Source organism: Capra hircus, chromosome 16 (assembly GCF_001704415.2).
Source record: "Capra hircus breed San Clemente chromosome 16, ASM170441v1, whole genome shotgun sequence".
Lineage (NCBI taxonomy): Eukaryota > Metazoa > Chordata > Mammalia > Artiodactyla > Bovidae > Capra > Capra hircus.
In genome coordinates, this window is record NC_030823.1 from 27,928,348 (window position 1) to 27,953,312 (window position 24,965).

At 49.7% G+C, this 24,965-nt stretch overlaps 1 protein-coding gene across 1 annotated transcript in view; it reads right to left on the reverse strand.

Moving 5' to 3' along the window:
- The window catches only part of PARP1 (poly(ADP-ribose) polymerase 1), a 41,128-nt gene continuing 16,803 nt past the window's right edge, over nt 641-24,965 (reverse strand). The window contains exons 6-23 of the mRNA XM_005690533.3: nt 23,688-23,804; nt 22,915-23,091; nt 20,289-20,433; nt 18,401-18,541; nt 17,513-17,755; nt 17,182-17,250; nt 16,933-17,065; nt 14,619-14,814; nt 11,504-11,632; nt 8,603-8,686; nt 6,849-6,971; nt 6,189-6,317; nt 4,656-4,754; nt 4,002-4,154; nt 2,965-3,092; nt 2,150-2,211; nt 1,470-1,584; nt 641-1,191 (exon numbers count right to left, since the gene is read on the reverse strand). Of these exons, the coding sequence (XP_005690590.2) occupies nt 1,110-1,191; nt 1,470-1,584; nt 2,150-2,211; nt 2,965-3,092; nt 4,002-4,154; nt 4,656-4,754; nt 6,189-6,317; nt 6,849-6,971; nt 8,603-8,686; nt 11,504-11,632; nt 14,619-14,814; nt 16,933-17,065; nt 17,182-17,250; nt 17,513-17,755; nt 18,401-18,541; nt 20,289-20,433; nt 22,915-23,091; nt 23,688-23,804 (2,325 nt within the window). The 3' untranslated portion in view covers nt 641-1,109. The remainder of the gene's footprint in view (nt 1,192-1,469; nt 1,585-2,149; nt 2,212-2,964; nt 3,093-4,001; nt 4,155-4,655; nt 4,755-6,188; nt 6,318-6,848; nt 6,972-8,602; nt 8,687-11,503; nt 11,633-14,618; nt 14,815-16,932; nt 17,066-17,181; nt 17,251-17,512; nt 17,756-18,400; nt 18,542-20,288; nt 20,434-22,914; nt 23,092-23,687; nt 23,805-24,965) is intronic.

A 24,965-nucleotide genomic window follows, 5' to 3' on the forward strand; every position in this document is an offset into this window, starting at 1 on the left:
ACTTAAATGTAAATATTTAATAAGCATCATGCTCAAATACACAGTAGTGGTAGGAGGCAATACAGTATATGTAAGATAACACTCCACAGAAAGGAAGAGCACGCTGACACGGGTTTTATCACTGCTAACTATCTGATAAACTGAAGAGAAAAAAGCATGGTCTCCTATGCTTGGCTGTTACTCAGATGGGGCTTTCCTACTGGCCACTGCTGTATGTTGCCTGGCACATTCTGGGGTTTCATGGATACGGGTGCAAACAATTCCCCTACAGTCTCTGTGGACCTTGCACTGTGAAGATTAATAGATCTGCAGTTAGAATGAGACCAAACACACATAAGGACCGAAGCCATTTCCATTTTAATCCAGAATTACTATTAGCCCTTTGGTATTTTGGTGATGCTAGTCTTAATTTAGAAGACAAAATTGCTCAGAGGAAAACGAATTTCAAATGCAATCTAAAACTACTATGTATTCCAAGAGCTTCCACGTTCGAGAGTTTCTAGAAAAGGAAAGTGCCTTTTGTTTCTCAGTATAAGAAATTGTTAAAGTTCCTCCCTGTGGTCTCCCAACACTTCTCACAGAAAAACAAGAGGCTGAAAGGGTGACAACAAATACAAAATTTAAAAAAAAAAAAAGGAAATTTAAATAGTATGAAATTAGTTTTTATTTTGACCTCAAAATAAACACTTAACATTTTTCCAAAACTAAAGATGAATACTTAGAAACAAGGGTAGAAGATTATTTTTTTCCTTCCCTGGGGAAACCAGTAAGGCAGAGGTTCTAATGTGGCTTGCAAGGCTCTTTCATTGGACTAATCTAGACACAGTTAAGACCCTCCCCAACTTTTCTCTAATGTCAGTTATACCTACCAGGGTTATGGCTGGCAGGAGAAAACCCCCAAAACAACCCCCCGCCCACTCCCCCGCCCAACACAACAATCAAGGGATTTGAAAAGTTGGGAAAATCATTGAAACATGTGACCAAGTGTTCATATAAAATCCTTTCTAAGGAGATTGAGTGAAGCTACTATGCCTCAACAACTCAGCTGAGGTTTCTGCCTGGTCAGTCAGTGCAAAGCACGTCAGTCACCAGCCTGCACACCTCACAGCTCACCACAGGGATGTCTTAAAGTTGAACTTCAGCTTCAGCAGGTACTTCAGGTGCACCTGAGCAATGTCGTAGACAATGTACCTGGAGGGGAAGTGTGTCAAGGTACAAACGCTTCCACAAAGGAGGGCGAGCTTGCTGCCCATAAGCCGGCCTACGGCCACACCCCACAAACCCTCCCAGGTCGGGGGCTGGGTCTCTCATCCTGACCGGGGAGACCACTAAGGGGAACTGTTCCCCGTGAGACACACCACAGGACAGTCTTGAGCCAGCCCGCCCCTGGGTGAACTGGCTGCATTTAAGTGACTTCACAGCCCCAGACCATTGCTTGAGGCGTGCACAGCACACTCATAAAAGGATACTCGTTATACAGCAGACAGGTGTCATTAACACCAGATGAAATCCCTGTCCCGAGAGGCACCTCCACACCATCCATAGTAATACTAGCCGATGGGTCAGGGGTAGTTTTGCCTAAACCTGCAGGACAGAAGACAGACGGGATATGATTTGTGGAAACAGGCCGAAAACGCTCCAGACAGATGAGATCTGCATATACATTTAAAAGACATACAAAACCCAATACTGTGTCCTCCTTCCAGACATAAAGCTGTAGGTATACACCAAGTTTCAGCCTGATTTTCATCAGCATAGTAGTCAGCATAGTAGTGCCCCGACTCTGCTTTCTGGTAAGTAGAATCCCCACCCTCACTTCACCCAGGCAGAAGGAAGTCCTAAGTCATTATGGGCTATGAGCTATAGCAATTCAAGAAGCTCCAGGTACCACTATGCCACCAGAAGGCCCTCAATACTGAAGCTAAGAGTCAGGTTAGAACCCAGAGCCAGTGCACTTGGTTATTAGAAGCTGGAACCAGAACTCTTCTATGGCATTTGTAAAACCAGGGTCATTTGTGGCCAGAGTCAAATATTTTAAAAAAAAAGGACTTGTAACAGCTAGCCACAGAAACCATGACTATGGGGGAAAGAAAGCCCCCTCCCTGTGCAGTCCAGGGTATCTGCAGCAGCAGCTTCCGAAACACATTACCTTTGACACTGTGCTTGCCCTTGGGTAACTTGCTGATATGCGAAGCGTGTTTCAGTTCATACCTATAAGAGAAGGTAGTTTCAGAGGAGCCTCTAAGGTCACTGGGCTCTCAGACCAACAATACGAACAGCAGAGCAAGGCCACGGAAGCTGCTGAGACTAACACTCAGAGAGCCCAGTCCACGTTCCCTGCTAGGAGCTCCCCTCTGCTCTGGTCCTAGACATGGAAGGTGTAGTCCCCTTTGAACAGCTGGTGCCAACGATCACTGCCAGAAGGCCACTTCCAGGAAAGGGCCTGATTAGAGCTACGGGGTAGCTGCCATTCTGGAACTTTGTCCAGTCCAGGACCCTGAGACCCCTCCTGGTCTATTACATAACCCTGCTCTCTTTGGGTTATGGTCTAACGTGGACAACCAATCCAAGCTAAGTCAATCAGATTTTCTCTGCAAGGAATCTGCAACTGGGATTAAGATTCCAATTCAACCTGAATTGGTCTCAGACAGGAAATCTAAATATCAGTAGGGGAACAGGGGCTACGAAGTAACCACGCTCTGTGCTTCCTAGTCCACAGGAAGAGCAGAACTGCCAGTTCCTGAGGCCTAGCTGTCTTCCTGTCTTGGTTTCGTGAAACATTTCTGTGCCTCCCTCATTCACTTAACTTGCCTTGGTGTCTGACACCCACTGCCAAACTGGTAGATCCTCTTAACTGTGGTGGGGAATTTCCAGGATCACCCCTAGCCAGGGGAAGCTCCTTCCTAAAGCTCACCCCATCCACCCCCATCAAGTGTCACCAGCCCCAGAGCTGGGGTTACTCACATGTTTCCAAGGGCAACTTCTCCCAACAGGATCAAGCCTATTGGGTCTCCCTGGGACGTGTGGCAGTAGTTGGCACTCTTGGAGACCATGTCGGCGAAATAGATCCCCTTACCAAACATGTAGCCCGTCTGGAGGGATGGAAAAGGGACAGCTGAAAACCTTCTCACGGAGTGCTGACTGTGAGCCAGGTGCCAAGAGAACAGCCGTGACAGGTTCCTAATGGCCCCCACAGCAGGCAGAGGCCCGCGCTCGGGAGCAGGTTGTTCAGATCCCAGCTCCACTTGCTGCCCAGGGGCTGTGAGAAGTCACTGGATCTCTCTGGACCCCGCTTTCTTCGCTGAACTGGGGAAAAGAACCCTATGCGGCTGCTGTGAAAATTAAATGAGCTACTAGCCGCTTCTTAGACCAAGGTGTGGCGCATGTGAACACCCAGTAAACACAGCTATACTTTTTATTCCTTTAAAGGAAAATGGGGTCGAGACATTAGTGTGTTTGCCGCTTCACAGCACAGTGGACTCTGCCACACTAATGAGTCCAGTCGTTAAGCTCCTCGCTTTCTACAACTACAGAACAAGGGGCCTGGCAGACCCTTAAGTTTCTGCCTGTGGGTCATGTCTATAATTGAGCAGCTGACACAGCGGTCTGACTTGGGTCTGGGTCGGGCTCTACCAAGGCAGACTGGAGGTGCCCAGGTGGGAGGTGCAAGAGGTAGATTGGGACTCAGCCTGGCCCGTGGCCAAAGTCTGCACTCTCTGCCAGTCAACACCCAATTATCATTCACAGCAGGGTCTGGAAAACACTTCACTTCCTCTCTTCCAGAAACTGTGTGCAGCTCGGTAGTGAGGTCAGGAAAGGGCCATGCGGCAACGCTCACCTTAACCACCACGGCTGCGCCTTCATCTTTAAACAAGGCTGCATGGTCACAGAGGCACCCAGAGGCTTCCCACACAGGTACCCACAGGGCTCAAGTGGAGATGGCTGCAGAGATGGGCAGAACCCACCCCTCTCCTGCTATGGCTCCCAGGCCAGACACGTACCACAGGCGCTTCAGGTGGGGCTATCCGGAGACCCTGGGACAGGATGCCTGCGAAGTTGGTGGTCCTGGACCCGTGCCACAGCAGCCTCCGGTTATGCAGCTGCTTAAACGGCTTGTAACGCTGGCCCTCCCCTTCGCGCTCTATCTTGAAGATCTGGTCGGAGTTATTACATAAAAGAGAGAAGTGGAAGGAGCCACCAGTTACTATGGGGGAACTGGAAGATCTGACAAGACACAGACAGAGCTGGGACACATGAGGCCTTCTGCAGTATGTAAGGTGTTCCAGTCAGGCTGGGGTGTGGCAACAGGCCACTCAAGGTCTTGTCCAGCAGGGACCAGCAGCTAAATTCATACTGCGTGCAGCAGAGGCCCACCTGAGGCACTTTATTTGGATGTCTCCTAATAGTTCTGATTCCAAAACTAGGTTAGAACTAGGTTTTTGGAATGGTAGGTAGGAAATGTCCTTTAAAACAGAATAAAAAGCCAACCCCAAACCACAAGACTATGGACTTTTGTGTCCCACAAACAACTGCGTCACTTCCTCTGGTTATTTAAAGAAAGCCAACCACTCTTTTCTACCCAGGCCCAGGTCAGAGAAATGGGCAGGGAAGAGCTGGCCGGACACAAAGGGGGCAGAGGGAGGAGAGAGCCTTACGTCGATGACTTCTAAGTCGTATGCGTTGTGTGTGGTCGCATGAGTGTTCTTCACATACTTCCTAATGATCTCGGCTTCTTCAGAATCTTTGTCCACAACCTAGAAATAAAGCGTCTTTGAATCAGAGCAAGGAGAGCCACACAGAGGCAGGGAGAACAACAATAGGCTCAGTTGACGCACAAGTAACACGTGGCTCACGTAGAGCCCGGGTGGAAGAGAGCCAGCCTGTGTTCCAGGGGCCCCACCTCCTCGGGCATCTCCTGTTTGCATGATCCCAGCCTCCTTCCTGCCTTAGAACCCTATGCTTTGGGCCATCACAAAAGCTTGGAACGTGGGGCTCACCGTCTGGGAGCGGGGAACCTCTACAATGAGGAGCTAGCTGGCTCTAGGTAATAGTCCCCCTAACCATAACTTAACCAGGAGATCCTGGGTTCAGTCCTTGGGTCGGGAAGATCCCTGGAGAAGGAAATGAATACTCCAGTATTCTTGTCTGGAGAATTCCATGGACAGAGGAGCCTGGTGGGCTATAGTTCATGGGGTCACCAAGAGTCGGAAACGACTTTGCTTGTGTGTACTGAACTGAACCATGACTTAAAGCCCGGGGGCCAGGAGACAGCCTGCAGCCAAGACTTGCAACCAAAAGCAGCAAGGATACAACAGACTCCTGGTGATGGGTGCTCCATTTGAATCCTCAGGGACAGGGACATCATGGATCAGAGCACATTTAGAGCAAATGTGCACTAAATAACCGTCAAATAATGGAATCTCTGCCTAAATCAATGAGTGTGTGATGGGACTTATATTTTCAGTCTAATCCAAAGTTCAGAGAATGTAGAAATTCTAGTTCTCATTGCTTCTTAATTAAATGGCTTTACAATCATTAATGGAAACATTAACAAACCCCTTCACGAAGAACCAGGCTGTATCCTACCCTGCATACACCCACACATCACACAAAAGCTATACTTTGTCCTAAGCATGGGGCAAAGGCTCTTTTTAGTTATATAAACACAGGACACCAGGCTGAACAGATCCCAGTGTACCTGAACTTCCTCACACTGCAGGGCAGGACATGGGCTGTGAAATGAGGCACATGTGAGATGTGAGACCAGGCTCAAAGCCAAGGCAAGCTTGCAGCGAAGGCAAAAATGTCTCCGGTTGGCCAAGGCAGGGTGCTTTCTGCCCAAGCCTCCAACAGACCCAAGTTCAAGAACTGTGCACACCAACAGGGCCACTCTGACTCCAGAGAACACGAATCTAGGCACTGCAGCTTTATTACGGCTGCCATCAGGCGCTTGCCTTGACTTGGAAGCCTGCCTCGCAAACAAGGTGCTTCTTTACAGGTGAAGGCTCTGAGGTTCTCAGAGGACCACAAGCAGAAACACCTAGGAACCTTACCAGGATGGTCAATCCTTGGACCCCAGTAATCTGTTTTAACAAGCTCTCTAGGAGATCCTGACGCATGTTTAAGTTTGGGGACCACTGTTCTTGGGACAGAGGGTTGGATGCTTCAGAAAGGGCGGGCCCTGTTACCTTAATGTCAGTTTTGAGCTTCTCATAGTTGACATCAATGGGGTCCTTGCTACTGTCATCAGAACCACCCCTGAGTAGACTGTAGGCCACCTCAATGTCCAGCAGGTTGTCTAGCATTTCCACCTTGGCCTGGAGGAAACGAAAACCTAGAGCTAAGTACAAGGTGAGGGAGAAAGACTCACCCAGAACCCAGACAACGTCTAACACAGACAGTGACAAGGTCCCGCCCAGGTGTCCAGGGACAGCCTGTTCTCTGTTCACAGGGAACACGCCTAAGGATTTCTGGAATGCTAAGGAGGCTCGCTCTCCAGGGCAGAAGAGGCAGCAACCACATGGCTGTGTGGTGGGGGTTTCTCTCCCACACACTGGTAACAGGTGGAGACCTCTCACTGGCTCCCTAATGAAGGAGAGAGGGAAAGCAGAGACAAAGATGCTCCCCCTTCTCCTATGGTTCTTTTTCCCCAGACTGACGTGGTTCAGCAAGGGCAGGAAAACCCAACTGTTCTACCCATGGGCAGGCTCCTAATATGGGGAGAACCCTACTTTGAAATGAGAGGCTGTTGCCCTGGAGGATCACAACACAGAGGGGCAGTGATGAGGGAGTGACCCCCCAACCCCGCATAGCCCAGACCAGCGGCCCCCCCTGGGCCACGGTGCTACCTGCACGCTGTTTGCGTTGTTCAGGAGCGGGGGCTTCTTCATCCCGAAGTCGTGGGGGATCAGGGTGTAGAAGCGATTGGAGAGATCCAGGATGTGAGAGTCACTGTTGCCCTGGGACAGCGCCTTTGTGGGGAGGGAACAGAGGGAACAGCCTGAGGCACCGCTGCGCTCCCAGCACCTTTCCAGACTTTCTCCTCTGGAGGCCAGGTGCTGCCGCCAAGTCTGTGTGGCCAGGCTGGGAAACCACCTTCTGCAGCGTCTGTCACTCAGCTGGGCAGCGGCAGCATCCCATCCTCAAACTGGGTGGCTCCGGACACACGGGCTTCCCGGACATGATTTCACTTGTACAGACAGTTGTGCATTAATACACCCACAAACCCCGCACCGCTATGCAAAACGTTCACTGGGGCATCTTGGTGGTGGGCGCACTGGCTGTCGCTACAGAAGTCTTTCAACTTTCTTTGAAAAGATTTCACAACAAACTGTTGGGGACTTTCGTGGTGGTCCAGTGGTTAAGAATCTGCTTTCTGATGGAGGGAATGTGAGTAAGATCCCACATGCCACGGGGCAACTAAGCCCAAGCGTTACCAGCTACAGCGAAGCCTGTGCACTGCCACAAAGAACCCACATGTCACCACTAAGACTTGATACAATAAAGAAACAAAAACAAAAAAACAAAGCTTGAGAGGGAGGAAAAAAGACCCTTTGCTATAAAATTCAATCTGGCCCCCTTGGCCACCGACCTTCACCTTTAAGGCGGGGGTGGGGTGGGGTGGGCCAGGGCGAGCACAGAAAGGTGAGCCCCTCCCCACGCCACACCGCTAGTTAGTGCTCCACGCAGAAGGTGCTCCGTAAATGCACAAAGAAACGGAGGAGCTGGACCTCCAGTCAGTGCACGCTCGGCAGACACCCTTGCTGCCGACAGGAGGGTAAAGGGGCAACAAGTCAGCACCTGAAGCCCTAGGTGGGCTTCTCACGGTGACACGGGCTGGTCCTCATAAACCTCTGCCTATGCTGCAGGCTGCTCTGTGCAACAGGCGAAGGACACCACCCCAGCCCCTCCGCCAGGACATTCTGGGATGGGAAAGAGCTCAGGCTGAGGAAAGTCTTTCAGGTCTCCGGCAGTGGGTAACAAGAGTCTGATCAACTGATCAGGACTGGCTGTAACTAGATTTAACCGCTACGTTTCAGGGCCTCCTCTCCAGCATCAGCCAGAGTCCATTGCCCCGGTCTGACTTCAGCGTTGTGTGTGGTTTTCTTCTTTCATGTGCGACCCCCAAACACAGGTGGAACCCTCCAGGGCAGAGGCTGGAAGACACTGGGGACTGGGGGACCTTGGGAGATGCTCAGCAAGTTGACATGGAATGAACATGAGCAAGAGCAATGCAATATTTAACTTGCTACTTGATGATTTCCTAGTAACTGCCAAATAAACTCAGCCTCTCTTAAGGACACACAAAATAAAATCAGAACGTTTTTACGAGGCAGGAGAATGAAATTCCTCATCAGGTATATAGTGTTTACTTTATATCTGACAACTGAAAACACTGCTAGTTCATTAGGACTGTGATCATCTTACTTTCTTTGTCATACTTGGTGAACTGAAAACCACCTGTATCAGCAGGAATCAGTATGTCTATTTTCTTAACCTTGAGTAAATGTACTGCTGCATTCCCCACCTGAGGACAAGAGGCAGCCCAGGAGACGCCCCGGCCCCCAACATGGGGCAGCTGGAGGAGAGGTTGGTGTCTTACCTGCTGGACCTCACTGAGGATGGAGTATGCAGCCTGGATCTGCCTTTTGCTCAGCTTCCCCAAGGGCATCTTCTGAAGGTCAATCTGAGGAGACAGGGGGATTTTTTTCCCTTTGAAAGCTGGGCACTGTCCGGTGCGATGATGGGAGAGCCCGACCAAACATCACCCCAGGCCTCCCGGGCTCCGAAAGAAGCAGACACAGTCTGTTGGGTCCTCCTAAGGAGACCTGGTGACCTAATTCCACAGGCTCTGCAGCCCTACCCCCAGTGCAGTGGATGGGAGTCTGTGAGAGAAGACTCTTGCTCACTTATGGCAGAGATAAGCCAAACCCCCACCCCTGCACTGGGTTTGATCAGTCCCACACTTCTGAAGAAAACACAGCAGGACTCTCATCTAATTCCCAAGTGAGGCCCTCCCTGGGGTCTCAGAGCCAAGGCCATCCCCAGCCAGAAAATAACCATAAAGTGGTGAAAATTATTTTTTAAAGGACACACTCCTGAACATACATACTGACATCAAGCTAACACTGTACCCGTCAAATCAGTCATCCTGAAGGTTAAACATCTGTCTCTACAACAGTGCTGCTCACAATACCCTGGAACCAGCAGGAAGGCAGGGAGCTGGCTGCAGTGGAGAAGCATGAACTCCGTGGCCAGGGGTCTGGTCACCAGCTATCGAGCGAGGCACCCACTCCCTATGGGAGTGACCTGCCTAAATGCTGGCTAGGCCCCCTCCTCTGGCAGCCCCCTATGGGGCCCCCTGCTCTGAATCCTGAACTGCTGTCTCTAGGGTTGTTCCCAGCAGACCTCCTGAGCTCCAGGCCCCAGGACTGCACTTAGCCCATCTTTGGGGCTAGTACCTGCAGGGCCTGGAACAAAGATGGAGCTGGACAAGCACTCAAGAAGTGGAACTGCTATCTGACTAGATGAAATATTAAGAGGATGTGAAGGTGCTCAAAGCCCAACAGGCACCAATCAGGGACCAGTGGTGACAGCATCTGCATTCTCAGTACTGCCCATCCACCCATCCCCAGGGAGAGCTGATTTCTGGGAAGAGTTAAACAGTTGGAGTGCAGTCCAGGAAAGAGGGTGGATAATGTATTCTGAGCCATGGACACAGTATAGTAAAAGAGCAGAGTGATCCAAGCATGGACTGTGAGTTGGCTCTAAAGCAATTCTAAAGAGGGGACTCCAGAAGATACGCTCCAAGAGCAGTGTGACCAGAGTGACAGCAGCAACTCTGAGGGAAGCATTTCCCCGAGCTGGGTAATTCTGGTGCTTGTTTTATAAAGATCTGGTTTCTCTAACCTACACCCTCAAACGCACAGACACAGCCCACAAGAACAAGGGAAGGGCTCAACCAGCACAAGCCACCTCCACTCCCGACTGTGGGCTGCAGGGTCGGGGAAGGAGGCTTCAAAGCTGGAGCGTGGGCTCTGGACTCAGGACTCACCTGCCTCACGGGGAGCACAGTGTCCCTGGTTACTATGTTTCCTTATCTACCTGGCCACCCCATCCCACGTGGAGTCCATTGGGCTGGGAGTAGGTGCCCCATGCTCACCCCACTTAGTTCCCTGTCTCTAGGTTGTTTTAGAGTGTGTGTGCTCAGTTGCTCAGTCATGTCTGACCCTTTGCAACCTCATGGACTATAGCCCACCAGGCTCCATTGTGCATGGGGGTTCTCCAGGCAAGAATACTGGAGTGGGGTTGCTATGCCTTCCTCCAGGGGATCTTCCCAACCCAGGGATTGAACCCAGGTCTCCAGCATTGCAGGCGGATTCTTTACCATCTGAGCCACCAGGGAAAGCCCATTTTAGAGTGTAAAACAATATTAAAAAAAAAAAAATTTCATAGAAAGAGACTGGGTCTGATGACAGCTGAGAAATTCTATCAATCACAGAGAAGCCAGAGTACAGAAAATCAGAAAGGGTATGTGGGACCTTTCTTTTGAAAGATTCATGAAATGAAGATGCCCCTGCCCACTCCAGCACACCTCTTCTCTAGGCATTCTTGCTGAGCCTGCCCATAAGCTGTTCAAACCTGTCAGACCTCCCAGCCAGAAGCCTGGTTGTATATCTACTTGAACAAGATATCTGCACAAGCCCTAGCTATCTTCACACCTGTTAGGGGTTGTCTAAGACATGACCCAGCACTGTAACAACAGCAGAGCCCGAGCCGTCCTGCCAGGCTGGGCTTAAGACAGGGAGATGCAGGGCTGAGGAAGAGTAGCTGCTAGTGGTCTCTACAACCCAGATTTGTCTTGCCTTCTCTAAGGCTGGCTGGAAGAAGCAGAGAGGAAGCAAGCTGGTGAAGAGGAGGAATGGGAGAGGAGGAATGGTCAAGGCTAATCTGCAACTCTTGCACTCTGCTGGTCCCTGCTTCTTTTTCAAAGTGGCTCCAAGCTTCGAGGCAGCAAGAACATGCATCTCCCAGGGGACAGAGAGCACCTGACCCTGGCTGGTGGTCCCTGCCACTTTTCCTTGTACAGAAATATGACTGATTCACTCATCACTCCCCTCCCCCACCCCACCCCATGATTGGCTGGTATGCATTTTATGGGATGAAGCAAGTGTCAGCTCACTGCTGGTCATAACAGTTCTTTCACTGTAAATGGGCTCCATCTTGGACTTCCATGACAACTCTGAGCAGCCTATTTGGTTGAGCCACAAAAGAACCATGCTCCACACGCCTTTATGGCAACTTCAAGGGAAAAAGTGCAAAGGGGACAACATACCATCTATTTCACAACAGGCCAATGATTCTCTGTGAAAGTGTAGGTACCCCAGGCCTCAGCACTCCTGTATGTCTCAGGCTGAAGACCAGCCACTGAACTCGTTGCCAACTCAGCACTCCAATCATCCACCCCAGCAAATGCTCAAGAATATAACAAAAGTGCAATAACCTCATACTCCACCATGGCTTTCTTCATACTTTCTACATCAAAGATCATCTTAATGAGGTTCTGCACTGGCTTGGGGAGCTTGGACTTGGTGCCAGGGTTTACTGTCAACTTCTTCACTGCCTCTTCATCCTGTAGGGAAAATCAGGAAGAGACTCAATTAAACAATCCAAGCAAAGTTGTGGTAGTGTCATCTGGCAGAGAGAGGATATGGGATGGCATGCCAATGGCAAAAAAGGTTTAAAAAAAAAAAAAAGGCTGCATGTAAAAGGTTTGGCATTGATGTCAGGAGAAACATGTTGAGTATGGACAGGATGAGACTGCCTGTGCACCCCAGATCCTCTTGGCTGCTCCCGATTCTTATTCCAGACACCGCCGAAGCATCCAGTTCTGCACAGGCAGACCTGCAGGCACCCACACTCCCTCCCACGCTGGGGTTGCTGGTGCCCAGTGCCCATTCATGCCCAACATGGAAGTGCTGGCACCTACAAGGGCAAACCTTGGACCCAAGGCACACTGGACTGATGGACAAATTCTGCCTCCTTTCTTCTCTTACACTGCTTCACCCAAGACTGAATTCACACAGCCTTCTCTATAGTGCCAAAGGATCAAGCAACCAGTCCCACTTCCTGCCAGGCAGCTTGACAGTGTTAAAGCACATACGAGTACCATCCCTACCCCTCACCCCTGCTCCCTGGGATTGCTCTTCCTAATATACTAACAACACAGGACTTTTAACTCCTGCCAGCTGGGGATCCCAAGCTGAGCGAAGACCCTGCTTGAATGAGGGGAACTGGTGTTGGGCTTTGCTCCTGGAATCTGCTTGGCTTAATGAAGCTGCAGAGAAGAACCCGTGTGCTAGTGCTCAGGGCTACTGCTGTCAGTGGCACAGCAGATCTACTCTCAATGCTGAAACACACGTCTTTACACGCATTCTTATCTTCTAGCTGTAACTTTACTGGAAGGCAAACTACTACTACGTTAAAAAGCCTTATTTATATGCATATACTGTAACCAGGAACTCTAAGGATAGATAGTAAGCAAAAAGGCATATAGATATGTACATCAGCATCATTATAGCAAATACCTAGAAATAATCTAAATATCTAACTGGGGGATGGGAGAGTGTTGTTTGGTAAATTACAAACTACAGCCACCCAAAGACCTGGGTTTTGATCCTTGTGTCGGGAAGATCCCCTGGAGGAGGGCATGGCAACCCACTCCAGTATTCTTGCCCGGAGAATCCCACGGACAGAGGAGCCTGGTGGGGTCCATGGGGTCACAAAGTGTAGGACATGACTCAGCAACTAACACTATTACTACTACCAGAGGATGGAATTCTATACAGATTTAAGAAATGATGCTCTAGTTCAGTACCATTTAACAGAGTAGCCCCTGGTTCTGACATGTGGTCATTCTGAATTGAGATGTGTTTTAAGAGGTAGAAAAACATCAGCTATCAAAGACTGAGTTAAAAAAAAAAAAGGAAAGATATTTTGATATCAACATATCAAAATGATAATATTTTGGACATACTGGGTTAAATAGTATTAATTTCACTGTTCTTACTTCATAAAATGTAGCCACTAGAATATTTAAAATTGCATAAGTGGCTGCATCTCTCTGTTGGACAGCACCGCTCTAGAGGACACGGGGAAATACTCCTAGAACATTAAGGCAAAACGTGGGTGGTTGGTGACACAGTGCGTAAGGAAAGACTCCAGGGCTATGATGGCGGAAAGCACCTGTCAACTGAAAGAAGAATATACAGACGTATATCTTAAGCTTAACTTTTTTGTACCTTTGTACAACTCAGGTGCTAGCTACCCTTCCTTGCAGTTGAAAATGTGCATACAATTTACATGGTTTCTCTCTATCCTCAGCACATCCGTGGATTTAACCAACCACGGATCGTATGGAACTGCAGGATTTACAATGAAAAAATTCCACATGTAAGGGGACCCATGTAATTCAAACTTGTGTTGTTCAACTGTACATCTTTTTGAAATGCAAAAAATAAACTCAGTAGGGAGCACTGCTGAGTTAGACCAAGTATGTCTAACACTCAAGTCCAAGTTCTCTACCCCAACATTATACAAGAGTTAATTTCTGTTTTTAATGGTAAAGTTCATGACACTCTCTAAACTAGAGAACTTACAATTTATAAATTCTTCAAATCCCCCTTTGAGACATGTTAGACCTCAAAGATTTGAGTTAAAACCTGTACCACTGTAATAAATCTCTTTCCCTCTGCATAATAAATGTGTATCACCCCTCATTATAAAAGCAACAGGTTTTCATATAGAAACAACGTAAGAATTTTGTCAAAACAAATGGCCTCAACAGTATCAGTCAAGAGACACTGGAAGGTTGCCTGGCAATATAAAGGGAGACGATTAAGCTACAAATAAAAATAATGGGAAATTATCAGGAAATAATTTAGGACTAAAAACTGTGACTCAGTGTAGTCACTATAATTCTATCTTGATGATAAAGCAAGTCACGTGACCTTCAGATAAGCAACCTCTATGAACTCCTCCTCCCTGTGTTTAGGGAGCAACTTCAAAGACTGCTCCTTTGTGACAGTCTTGAAAATGCTCACACTGTTCTTACAAGCTTCACCTCACACTTCATGGAATAGATTTTATTCATGAAAGGGCATGGATTTTATTTAATGCTTTTTCTGTGTTCCTTAGAATAACCGTGTGGCTTCTATCCTTTATTCTGCTCATGTTACACTACGCTGATTTGATTTTTGCATGTTGACCCAACCTTGCATTCCTGGGATAAATCCTACTCAATCACGGTGCCTAAATCCTCATGTGCTGCTAGAGTCAGTTATTATTTTACCGAAGGTGCTGCATTTGTATCCATAACTATATTGGTCTGTAGTTTTCCTGTGATGTCTTTATCTGTCTTTGGTTATCAGGATAATACTGGCCTTGTATAACGAGTTGAAAAGTGTTCCTTCCTCTTCTGTTTTTTGGAAGAGTTTACGAAGGACCAGTATTAATTCTTTAAATACTTGGTGGAATTCATCAATGATGTCATCTGATTCATGGCAGGTTTTTAAAAGAAAACCTTTTCCTAGCACTAGCAAGTGTCAGAGCAGGATTACCTGGCCATAGTCAATCTCCAGAGGGTAGAACTTCTTGGGATGCTTCGTAAAGTTCTTAGAGTGCCAGGCATTTCCGGTTTTCTCTTCATATAATTTCATAAAATGCTCAATGGCATCCTCCTTGGATGGCATCTGCTCCAGTTTGTTACTACCAATCACCGTGCCCACACGGCCCCAGGACCTGAATATCCAGTACCTGTGGGAAGAGAAGAGCATCAGATATAATTTTGCAGGTCGTCCGGTCATATTTCAGGATGAGCTTCCTCTCCCTGCTATTCCCCTTGAGGGAGCAAAGAGTTGTAAACAACCCAAAACGATGGTAACTGACAAAGAGGAACAAAAGGAACCAGTATTAGACAACTTTTATTTTAATTTCTATTAAACTGAGAGTTGTTAAGTTTAAAGTAATTTTAAAATGCCCTTCCATATCATACTGGCAAGTGAGCTATAAAAAGTACCAAAGAACAGTTTAACCTTGGATCTGGCAGCTGAACTTGAGGAGTAAATCGAGGCCTTTACATGGTGGTGGCGGTGGTTTAGTCACTAAGTCATGTCCGACTCTTGCGACCCCATGGACCGTAGCTAGCCAGGCTCCTCTGCCCATGGGATTCTCCAGGCAAGAATACTGGAGTGAGTTGCCATTTCCTTCTCCAGAGGCCTTTACATAAAAACATCCCATTCCTTTTCCCAAATAAACACAGCAAGTATTACCTGGAAGTTATGCATTCATTAATGATAGGTACTAAAAAGAATGAAGAACCTCTGACTCAGATCAGAGGCTGAGATACAATGAAATGGGAGGAGGCAGGGGAGTGGTCCACAGGGTCAGCCACCTACAGACCTAGGCTAATATCCTCAGTTTTCATCTCAAGCTAGAGCTAAGTCCCAGGTACTCTAGGGGCAGGGCTGCCTAGCTTTGGGGGAGTGCATTTTTCTTAGAGAAAATCATGCAGAAGTTAAATCTCACACCATAGTAAGTACAGATATAGCAGTAAAATCAGAGATTTCAAAGAAAAGCTGGTGCTTCCTGCTGGTTTTCTGGGCTACTGCCCAGAGGCATATAAGTTCATTCTCTGTTGGTTTTTTCCCCCCTCTAGAAATGTTTGGAAGATACCACATGGACCTAACTTGTCATCTTCTAACAGCCCCAAATGCCAATTCCCTATAAAAACCAATAAATCAAGGCCACCAGGATAAGCCACCCATTTGAAATCACCAGTATAACTTGTGTGTTGGTAGTAGACAGTTCTGTTCTCATTGCCTGCGGTTTACGAACTATAGCACTCTGTGTTTTTACAAAAACCCCATTCCTCCTCCTGCACTCCAATACACAGCTAGCTTTTGGAAGTTATGTTTTACAAGCAAGAAACCCTATCTTCAAATCTCCAACAAGAGTCAGCAGTAAACTAAATGATGTAGGATTTTATTTACAAACTTTGAATAGCCACACGGATGTTATGTGCCCTTTGAGGTTCACATTTTAAAACCTTCTTTCATTCATATGGATAGACTTGGCAGTCTTTTGAGTTTTGGTTGTGCTGTGTGGCCTGTGCGATCTTAGTTCTTCGACCAGGGACTGAACCTACACCCCCTGCATTGGAAGCATGGAGTCTTAATGACTGGACCACCAGGGAAGCCCCCGAGGTTCACATTTTAAATGGCAGGTTTGTGAGAAGCTGAAGAAATGGGAGGAGCCTGAGCCTGCCAGTGCTTACGACTTGCAGCTGCCGAGATCTGCCAGTTGCTGACATTCTCTCAGGGGTCTGCCTTTCAACTAGTAAAGCTCTTTTGAATCTCTTGGACTTCAACGGGTAAACTGTTTCCATTTGCTAAAAAGAAAAGGTCAAGTTCAAAATACAAAGTGCTCTTCTGCCGCTATTTGGGTTTAGCAAGAGTTCCTTTCACACACTTCTCCCGCTTACACGTAGCTCCCATTCCACAGCGGCTGTAACAAGGGCCCATCCGCATGTCGGAGGACCACTTCGACTAGGTAAGTACGGGCAGTCAAGCCAGCCCAGTCTCTCAGCATGCTAGGACCGGCTCTTACCTGGCTTCATTACACTGAAAATAAAAAATAAATAAAGAAGCAAACCCAAACGCCTCTGGTAACCCAAGAGCCTGAGGTGACATGGACGACCAAGGACAGCAAGGCTGTCCAGGGGCCACGGCCTCTTCCCTCCTTCACTGAAGACATCACCGCACACCTACGATCGTCGAGAGGTGGCTGGTCCCCAGGTGCGCAGACAGCCCAGCTCCGAGGGGCCTTACTCTCAGGAGCGCGCTCCTCTGGACACTTCCCCGCCCCCTGGTGCACCTGCTCTCTTTGTCATCCTCCAGGAGCTGCAGCTTGTAATAGGAGTTGGTCCCTTTGACGATGTCCACGAGCCCGAGGGTGGCGCTGAAGACCTTCCCACCTTTCTCGAGGACGTGCGCGTTGTGTTCCAGACCTGTCAGGACAGAGCTCCTGAGAGTCTGCCCCCATGGTGGGGGGAGGGACGGGATCCAGCTGGTTCCCCAGGACCAGGGAACCTGGCAGCCCGCTCTGATACTCCCATTTCCTCACCTGAATCAGGGTCGACGGCTGCTCCTCCTTTAAGAGTTAATTTCATCCTCTTTTCAGATTTGTTGGTACCTTAGAAGGAAACAGAGAAATGCAAACATTAAAAATAAACCAGAAAGGGGAAGGTGGCAGGTAGTGCAAGTGAGTCATCTTTGCCTGTGTCAGAGTCAACACGGGATGTGTGTGTTGCCTTTCACCACCTGAAGCTGCTGCCATTCTGTGTCAAGGGAAGATGAACTGAGAAAGCTGGTAGGGGCAGCACTCATCAGACCACTGGGGCACAAAGGGAGAAGCTCTGCATGGGTGGACCTGATGGGGCCGCTCAGGGCCTCACCTTCCTCCTTGATGGGTCCCTTGCTTTTCTTGGAGGGCGCGGTCCCCGACTTCCCCCTTGGGGCCACTGCTTCAACAGGCTCCACCTTCACCTCGGCTCCCCAGGGGGACAAGAGGTGGGTGGAGAGCAACTCCTGGAGGCTCTTGGTGGAGGCAGAGATGTCCTGGAGGAAGTCCTCAGACACGACGCGGACGTTGGCTTCTTTTACTTCCTCCATCTTTTTATTCATCTTGTCCACCTCCTCTGTTCAAATTGGAAGGAACAAAAAGCGAAATCTCGGATTACTCCAGTGTCGTTACTCGCTTGGTACTTTCCTCCCCACTCAGTTTTGCTTTCCTTCAAAATCTAGCAGTCAGGAACTTTGCTCGCTTTGACAATTGTCTGCCACTAGCAACAACCCTCCTTTTCTAAGGTGTGATGAATGAGAGCTGCTTTCTCCAAACCCTTCTACAGAACCAGATGTCAACAAGGATTTCACAGAGAAGGCAAGTCAGGTTTGTATGGGAAAAGTGGTGTAGTGCTTTCTGCTCTTGGAGACTTAAGATGGTCATCAGTATAATAAGCCTGCCAAGAAATCTGTGGACCCTCTGAACTCTGCATTTCAAGCCTGCTTAAGCTGTGAACTTTTGTTCTAGTGGAAAATCTACCAACATCTTGTAAACAGTGCTAAGCGACAAGAAGAGTGGGCTGGTCTTCAGAAAAGTGAGCACAGACCACAACACGGAACAAGGCCAAGTTATGAGAGCCCACGCCCCTTCACAGAGAACCTGAACCGTGCCCACAGTAAGAGACATACTTCTAGGGTCCCTGTGTGTGTTGGCCACTGGGCTCAACACAATCACGAGAGACAGACAGGGCCCCCCTGGTTCTCAGGCCAGTGAGACTTACTTTTGGTGCTGATACACAGGGAGGCCTTGTTGGCCGTCCCTGTCAATTTCCCCCCGAGTTTCTCGATCGTGGCCTTCACTTCATCCTTGTTCTGGGAGAGTTTCCCAAGAGTCAGGATCTTCATGTTGGATAATGGCTTGTCTGGAATGGAAAACAGGATCATGAGACAAGGCTGCTGCCTGTGGTAGGGAAGAGCAGAAAACCAGGCAGCAGCTCCCAGGGAAAAGTCAGACAGGCTGCAAGGCCCCCGAACGGCCTCAGCACCCTCTCTGATCAGGGAAAAATGGGTCTCCTTAGGGAAAAGGCCATGTAAACAGCAAAGAGCTAGAGTACCAGGAAAGCAGAGGACAGCAAACCACACCCAGTCCTTGGCACAGCAAGGTCCAGCTGGGGATGAGCCATGCACTGATACCGTTCTACAATTAGGCCATGAGCAGGGATGTCTGGGGGCGTCTGGGTCTGCACTACAGACAAGGACGGACCAGGGGTCTGGGCAGTGGTGGGCAGCCGGAGTCATCATATTAACTCGCAATTCCTTCTGTTATTTTTTCCCCCCATTCCACAACTAGAAACAAACTATAATCTTCATAGGATATTTATTAATCAACCCTATTTGAAAAATCAGTCTCATCCACCACTGGAAGCCCTGGTAGCAGGACCACACTGAGCTGAGATGGATTCAGGCACCAAGAACCCTGGCATTTCAGGTGTTCAGCACTAACCCCAGGCCAGGAAGACCTGGATCAGGAGTGTGCCTTCTATTTGTTGCAAATGGAAATGCATAGAGCTAGTGACACATTTCCATAAGTGATGCTGTGGAATCCTTTAAGCCATCCCTGTGAGAGTCCCTTGGATCACAAGATCGAAAGAGTCAATCCTAAAAGAAATCAGTCCTGAATATTCACTGGAAGCTGAAGCTCTAATCATCTTTGGCCACTGGATGTGAAGAACTGACTCACTGGAAAAGACCCTGATGCTGGGAAAGACTGAAGGCAGGAACAGAAGGGGACAACAGAGGATTAGATGGTTGGATGGCATCAACAACTCGATGCACGTGAGTTTAAGCAAGCTCCGGCCGTTGGTGAAGGACAGGGAAACCTGGCGTGCTGCAGTCCATGGGGTCGCAAAGAGTCAGACATGACTGAGCGACTAAACTGAACTGTGAGGGGGGAACAACCAGGGACACCCACAGGGTTTAACTGAAAGCTGGCCGAAGTCTCCAAAGCGAACAGAACCACTGAGCTGTGAACTGCAAGTGAGGGTAAAGCAGAGGGGACCCTCAGCGCAGGGCCCGGATGCCGACCCCACCAGCCCACCTGCAAACGGCAGGGTGACTCGGGATGACCACACGACCTCTCCCCGGGGGATGGAGGGAGGGCACTGGTGGGCTGACATTCACAGATGAATCCTCTCCCTCCACCTGCCACACGGTGGCCACAACTATGCCACATATCCCTCAGTAAACAAAGACAGTGGCCCCTTTCTGTCAGGAAAACACAGACTGATCTCCCTGTCTTTGCTGGTGTGGAATACCTTTCATGTCGATCACAGAGCGGACAGAGCCCCAATGTTACATTTGGCTGGGGATGAATGGTGGGGGTGGAGGTGGGGGCCCTGCCCAGAGGCGGAAAGGGGAGGCCTGGACTGACTCTGCTCAGCAATGCAGACTCAGGCAGGCAGGACAGCATCCCCACAGGCAACCGTAGCCCTGATCCTTCTCAGAAGCCCCTCCCCAGCCTTCCTCCTCCTGCTGGTGGTGGGGAGGGGAGAACAAGGGCAGAGTTTCCCCATGGGATCAGCCAACAGGAGAAGAACCCAGCCGGATCCCCTCTTCCTGCTAAGCTCAGGGCCCCAGCCCTCCCCACCCAGGCTGGACCCAGAGCTGTACCTGGGGGGCCAGAGGGCACAGTGGCAGGTGCTGAAGCTGCGGAGGGTGGGGGTGCTGCCCCCACCGGGGCGCTGCTCTCTGGGGGGAATATACGGTCCTGCTTTTTGATCTTCAGTTTCTTGAGATAAGAGATTTCTCGGAATTCCTAAAAAACGTAAGTTATAGTTAAACCAGTTCTCCCACAAAATAACCAACTGACAGAGCAAAGAATTTGAGAATCTTTTTCTTCTTACAATGAAGAATGACAAAATAGGAAGACTGGAGGCTTTTGGTATGAAATACAGTTGATATAGTATTTCAATAACAGTTGAAACACTGTTGATATAGTACCTATTACTACTGCTTCTACATTTATAATAGAGCTGGTACTGCGACGCTTTAAGAAGAAAAATATTTTCTTTAAAAAGAAAAAAGAAAAAAATCTGTTGATTATCTGGTCAAGGGACCCCTGATGGAACCTGATTACAACCCTTGGGCCTCACTCTTGAGTTGCAGTCCTAAGGGTCAAGAGGCGTTGTCCTGGGGTCATATGTCCTTTCCATGACCAAAAGCCCCCCAGACTCTCCACATCCCGGGAGACAGGTTATTACCTAGAAGGAAATCAAGGCAATTCTCTTCCCTTCCTAGAAGAAGCGACCATGGATGCAGGTGGCCCGACAGTGGTCAGTGTCCAGCTGCACCCCAGGTGTCACCATGGGCTCTGCTCTAAGTGGTCACGCGGTAAACATCACATGCACGAGACTCAGGGGTACCAGATCCCTACTCTCCTAAGTCTTCATCCCACCAACAGAGTCCTTCCTCACCAGAGCACACGGACCTCTGCTCAATGTTATGTGGCAGCCTGGATGGGAGGGGAGTTTGGGGTAGAATGGATATGTACATATGTATGTCTGAATCCCTTCACTGTTTATAACACTGTTAACTGGCTATACGTCAATACAAGATAAAAAGTTAAAAAAACAAACAGTCCTTCCCTGCTAGATCCATGGTCAATGACCATCCAGCAGATAAAACATATGCTGGGCATCTAACATGTGCCACACATCTCAGTGGGTTTAAAAGAGTTTTGGCCTTTGAGAAACAAACTCAGCCTTGACTGAGAGTCAGATGTAAGAAGGCAACTTCCGTATAGGAGCTGGCTTCTAAACCAGAGGCGTGCTAAAAGTGATGCAACACTGGGAATGCTGGGAGGGCTCCTCAGAGGCAGTGACCTGCTCCGCTGGCTGGAAGCTGCAAAGCAGGCAGTTACGTAAAAGTATCGGACGGTATTGTGATGTTCTGGGAACACACAACTGTAGTTGGTTCCCCACTGCGGAGTGTGTAATGAAAGAGACACAGATGAGGATGGACTAGGGAAGGGGTGAGACAGAGAGAACGTGCGTCGCGTGGTAAGAGCAGTCTGTGAAGAGGAATAAAACAGCCAAAGAGGGGCTGCAGAAGGCAGCTGGAGTCAGACCACGGGGGGGCTTTGGGAAAGGGGGTTCAAGCCAAGGAGATGCCCCGGCGGCTGCACAGGCCCTATGCAGGGCCTGCAAGTCCATGGGTTCGCCTGGGCAGCAAGCTCTGTTGACCTGACAAAATATCTTGCATATCCAGGTATCCTTTTATAACAACCCTTAGAAATCTACGCACAGATGCAGCGCAACTGACATATCAACACAAAATAGTTCATGTAACAATCTTATGTTTTCCCCAACCTAAGATACTGAAAGGGATACAAATACCGCACATGGGCTTGGAATACTGGCATTCTCAGAAGAACTGGGAAAATATTTCTAGAAGAAATGGGGAATCACTGTGAGGTTTTAAGGGTGGGGCAGACAGAGTCAGATTTGTTTCAAAGCAGCTGCACTGGAGGTATTCAGTAATTACGGTAGGGGACAGAGAAGGCAGGAAAAGAATGAGTACAAAAGGGGAAAACGTGGGAAAGCGGCGATCAGCCCCGATGCAGGTGACAGCTACATACGCTGCTGGTCCAAATGCTCCACCCCCAGGAGAAGACACAGGCAGTGAGGGAACCTGACAGACACCAACCCCGAAGCCCAGTGAGCGGCAGGGTCACGACCGTCCCTGGTGGTGCTGGGTCCCTCCAGCAGCCCGCCCCCTGACACTGCATGCTCCCCAGCAGCACGGCTCCTAACAAGGTGGCCCAACTGAGGCTTTCTGCATTCTAAGAGCTCAGCAGAGAGAAGGTGACGGGGGACACGTGAACCCTGGGTCCTCCTCCTCCTCCAGCACCTAGGCAAGGAAATGTCCTTGAGAAGCACCCTCCTGTTATAAAGGCAGGAATCGCCACTGGTTCACCACTGTGTCCCTTGTGCCTAGGACAGTGCCTGGCAGAGAGAAACAGAAATGAAAAGTGACTCACAGTCTTCGCATTTCACACCAGCTGGACAAACCTGTGCTCCAGCTGGAAGTGCACTGATTCTCCATCTGTGTAGTTTGCAAATGTACAGAACCAGTGACATAACTATATTCTGATTATGAGGAAGGCCCCAATGTAAAGAGGTCTGAGACACTCTACTCTGCAGTCGTGGTGGCCTCGAGTATGGACAAGCATGGGAGGGGGGACCAGGTTTTTCTGTTAATAGATCCCAGGATTGCTCCTATCTCCCACCTGACTTACCTTTGGGGTCACCCACTCCTTCCGGTTGGGCGTCTGTGTCTTGACCATACACTTGGTCCAGGCAGTCACGTCCCCGGTACAGTAATAGGCGTCGCCCTTGAAGACCAGCTGGCCCGAGCATTCCTCGCAGGGAAGGAGGGCGCCGAACACCATACCGTCGGCCACGCGGTCCAAGATCTGAAGCCAGTGAAGAAAAACACGTAAGGGAGGAAGGCGGGGGGCCGTGAGAGGACATTTGCCAATGTGGGATGAAGAATCTGCACAGACTTCACTTGCTAAAAAAGGAGTGCCCTGAGGCTCCCTAACATTCCCCAGGGGAGGCGGATCATGGTTGGAGCTTGGATCTTATGTCCACGCGTGAAGTGTTCCTGCAGCTCTCCCTTCCCTCGGTGACTTAGAAACAGAGGGAGAGCCCAGAGAACCCACTGCTTCTGAGTGCACCGGAGTGATGGCAGGGCCTGCTGGGGAAACAGCCCTCGTGGCCCCCGGGGAGCCTGGGAGGAAGGCAGCAGAGAGAGCTCTTTGGGCCTAAGTGTGTGGCATGAACACACGAGGCAGACGTGCGGCCCACCTCAGCGCTTGAGCGCCTGCCCCCTCCTGCCCTGCAAATGGCGACCTCGATGGCGATGACCATGCAACACGACTGTGGAACGCCGCTCCCGATTAATACCGGCAGGTGTTCAACCGGAGGGCCTCCCACACTGCACCGGGACAGTCACCGCACACGGCCTGGCCGCCTGGCTCGCGGCTCCCGTAACACAAGGGCAGCTCACCGCCGACTCCCCGGAGGGCACTTCCTGCTTGTTGAAGATGAGCAGCTCTTTCAGGTCGTTCGTCGAGCACGCTTTCTTTAGTTCGTCCTTGACGTTCCAGATCAGGTCGTTCTGGGCCTGCGTACGACAGCCAGCAGCTGACAGATTGGCTCTTTTCAGAGAAAGAAGCCCAACCAGAGGAAGGGTCCACCCTGGACCCTTCGGCTCCCATCATAGCCCTGCTTCACAGCCCTGCACTGAGCGGAGCTGCCGCATCCCCCGGACTCTGCTCCCAGCACGGGGCACCGTGTCCGAGTCGGCCTGGGGTTTGGGCACTTGGGCACTGGAGTCCCCGGAACCAGCCCCTCAGAGACAAATCCCAGGACACACAAGCAGGAAGGCACCGGGTTTATCTGTCCCAACACCCAGCACCGAAGGGAGGAGGGACGGCTCCCCAACTACCCGCGAGCGAGCAGGGACAAGCCCCAAACACCCCGACCGCCTCAATCGTGCATTATGCTCACTACCGTGAACAGACTTCAGGTCTTCTGCAAACAGAACTGTAAGTCTCTGTGGTAATATTTATGCAGTGCTTACTCTCTGTGGGCACTCTTCTCATCACTGCACTTATTCTCACATGTGCTTTGCTTAGGAAGGCAGGGGCCTCCCCACAGCACAGCCAGGGCAGGGGAGTGCTTCCTCCCGCTTTAGGGGACTGGGCGGGTCATGCCCAGTTAGGCCTGAGACCCCACGTCTGCAAGACAGATGGAAATGCCAGCCCTCTCAGCACCGGGTGAGAAGGGCTTTAACAAGACAGAGATGCATCACACACACTGCTTCCCCGGCCCCACCTCAGTAAGGGCCTCAGTGATAGGGACCCCTGGAACTTCCCTGGTGGTACAGTGGCTAAGAATCCGTGCCTCCACTGCAAGGGGCACGGGTTCAATGCCTGGTTGGGAAGCTAAGATTCCACATGCTGCATGGTGTGGTCCAAAAAAAAAGTGAAAATAAATAAAAGTATGCATAATTTTTTTTTAAATAAAATATACAATTAAAAAAATCCACCCCTGCAGGACCACACGGTGAGCCTTGGAACGAGAGAGCATAAGGAACAAGGGAGGACAAGGAAGTCTAAGGGCGCAAGGTGAGATGGAAGCAGCAGAAAGATGTCACCTACGTGGGAAGGATGGGAAGCCAGCACAAACGGATGTGCCGGGTTGGGGAGCGTGTGGAGCACGGAAGGAATAATACCAAACCCACTGTAGCAGCCCTGCAGCCAGGGCTAGCACAAAACAGACA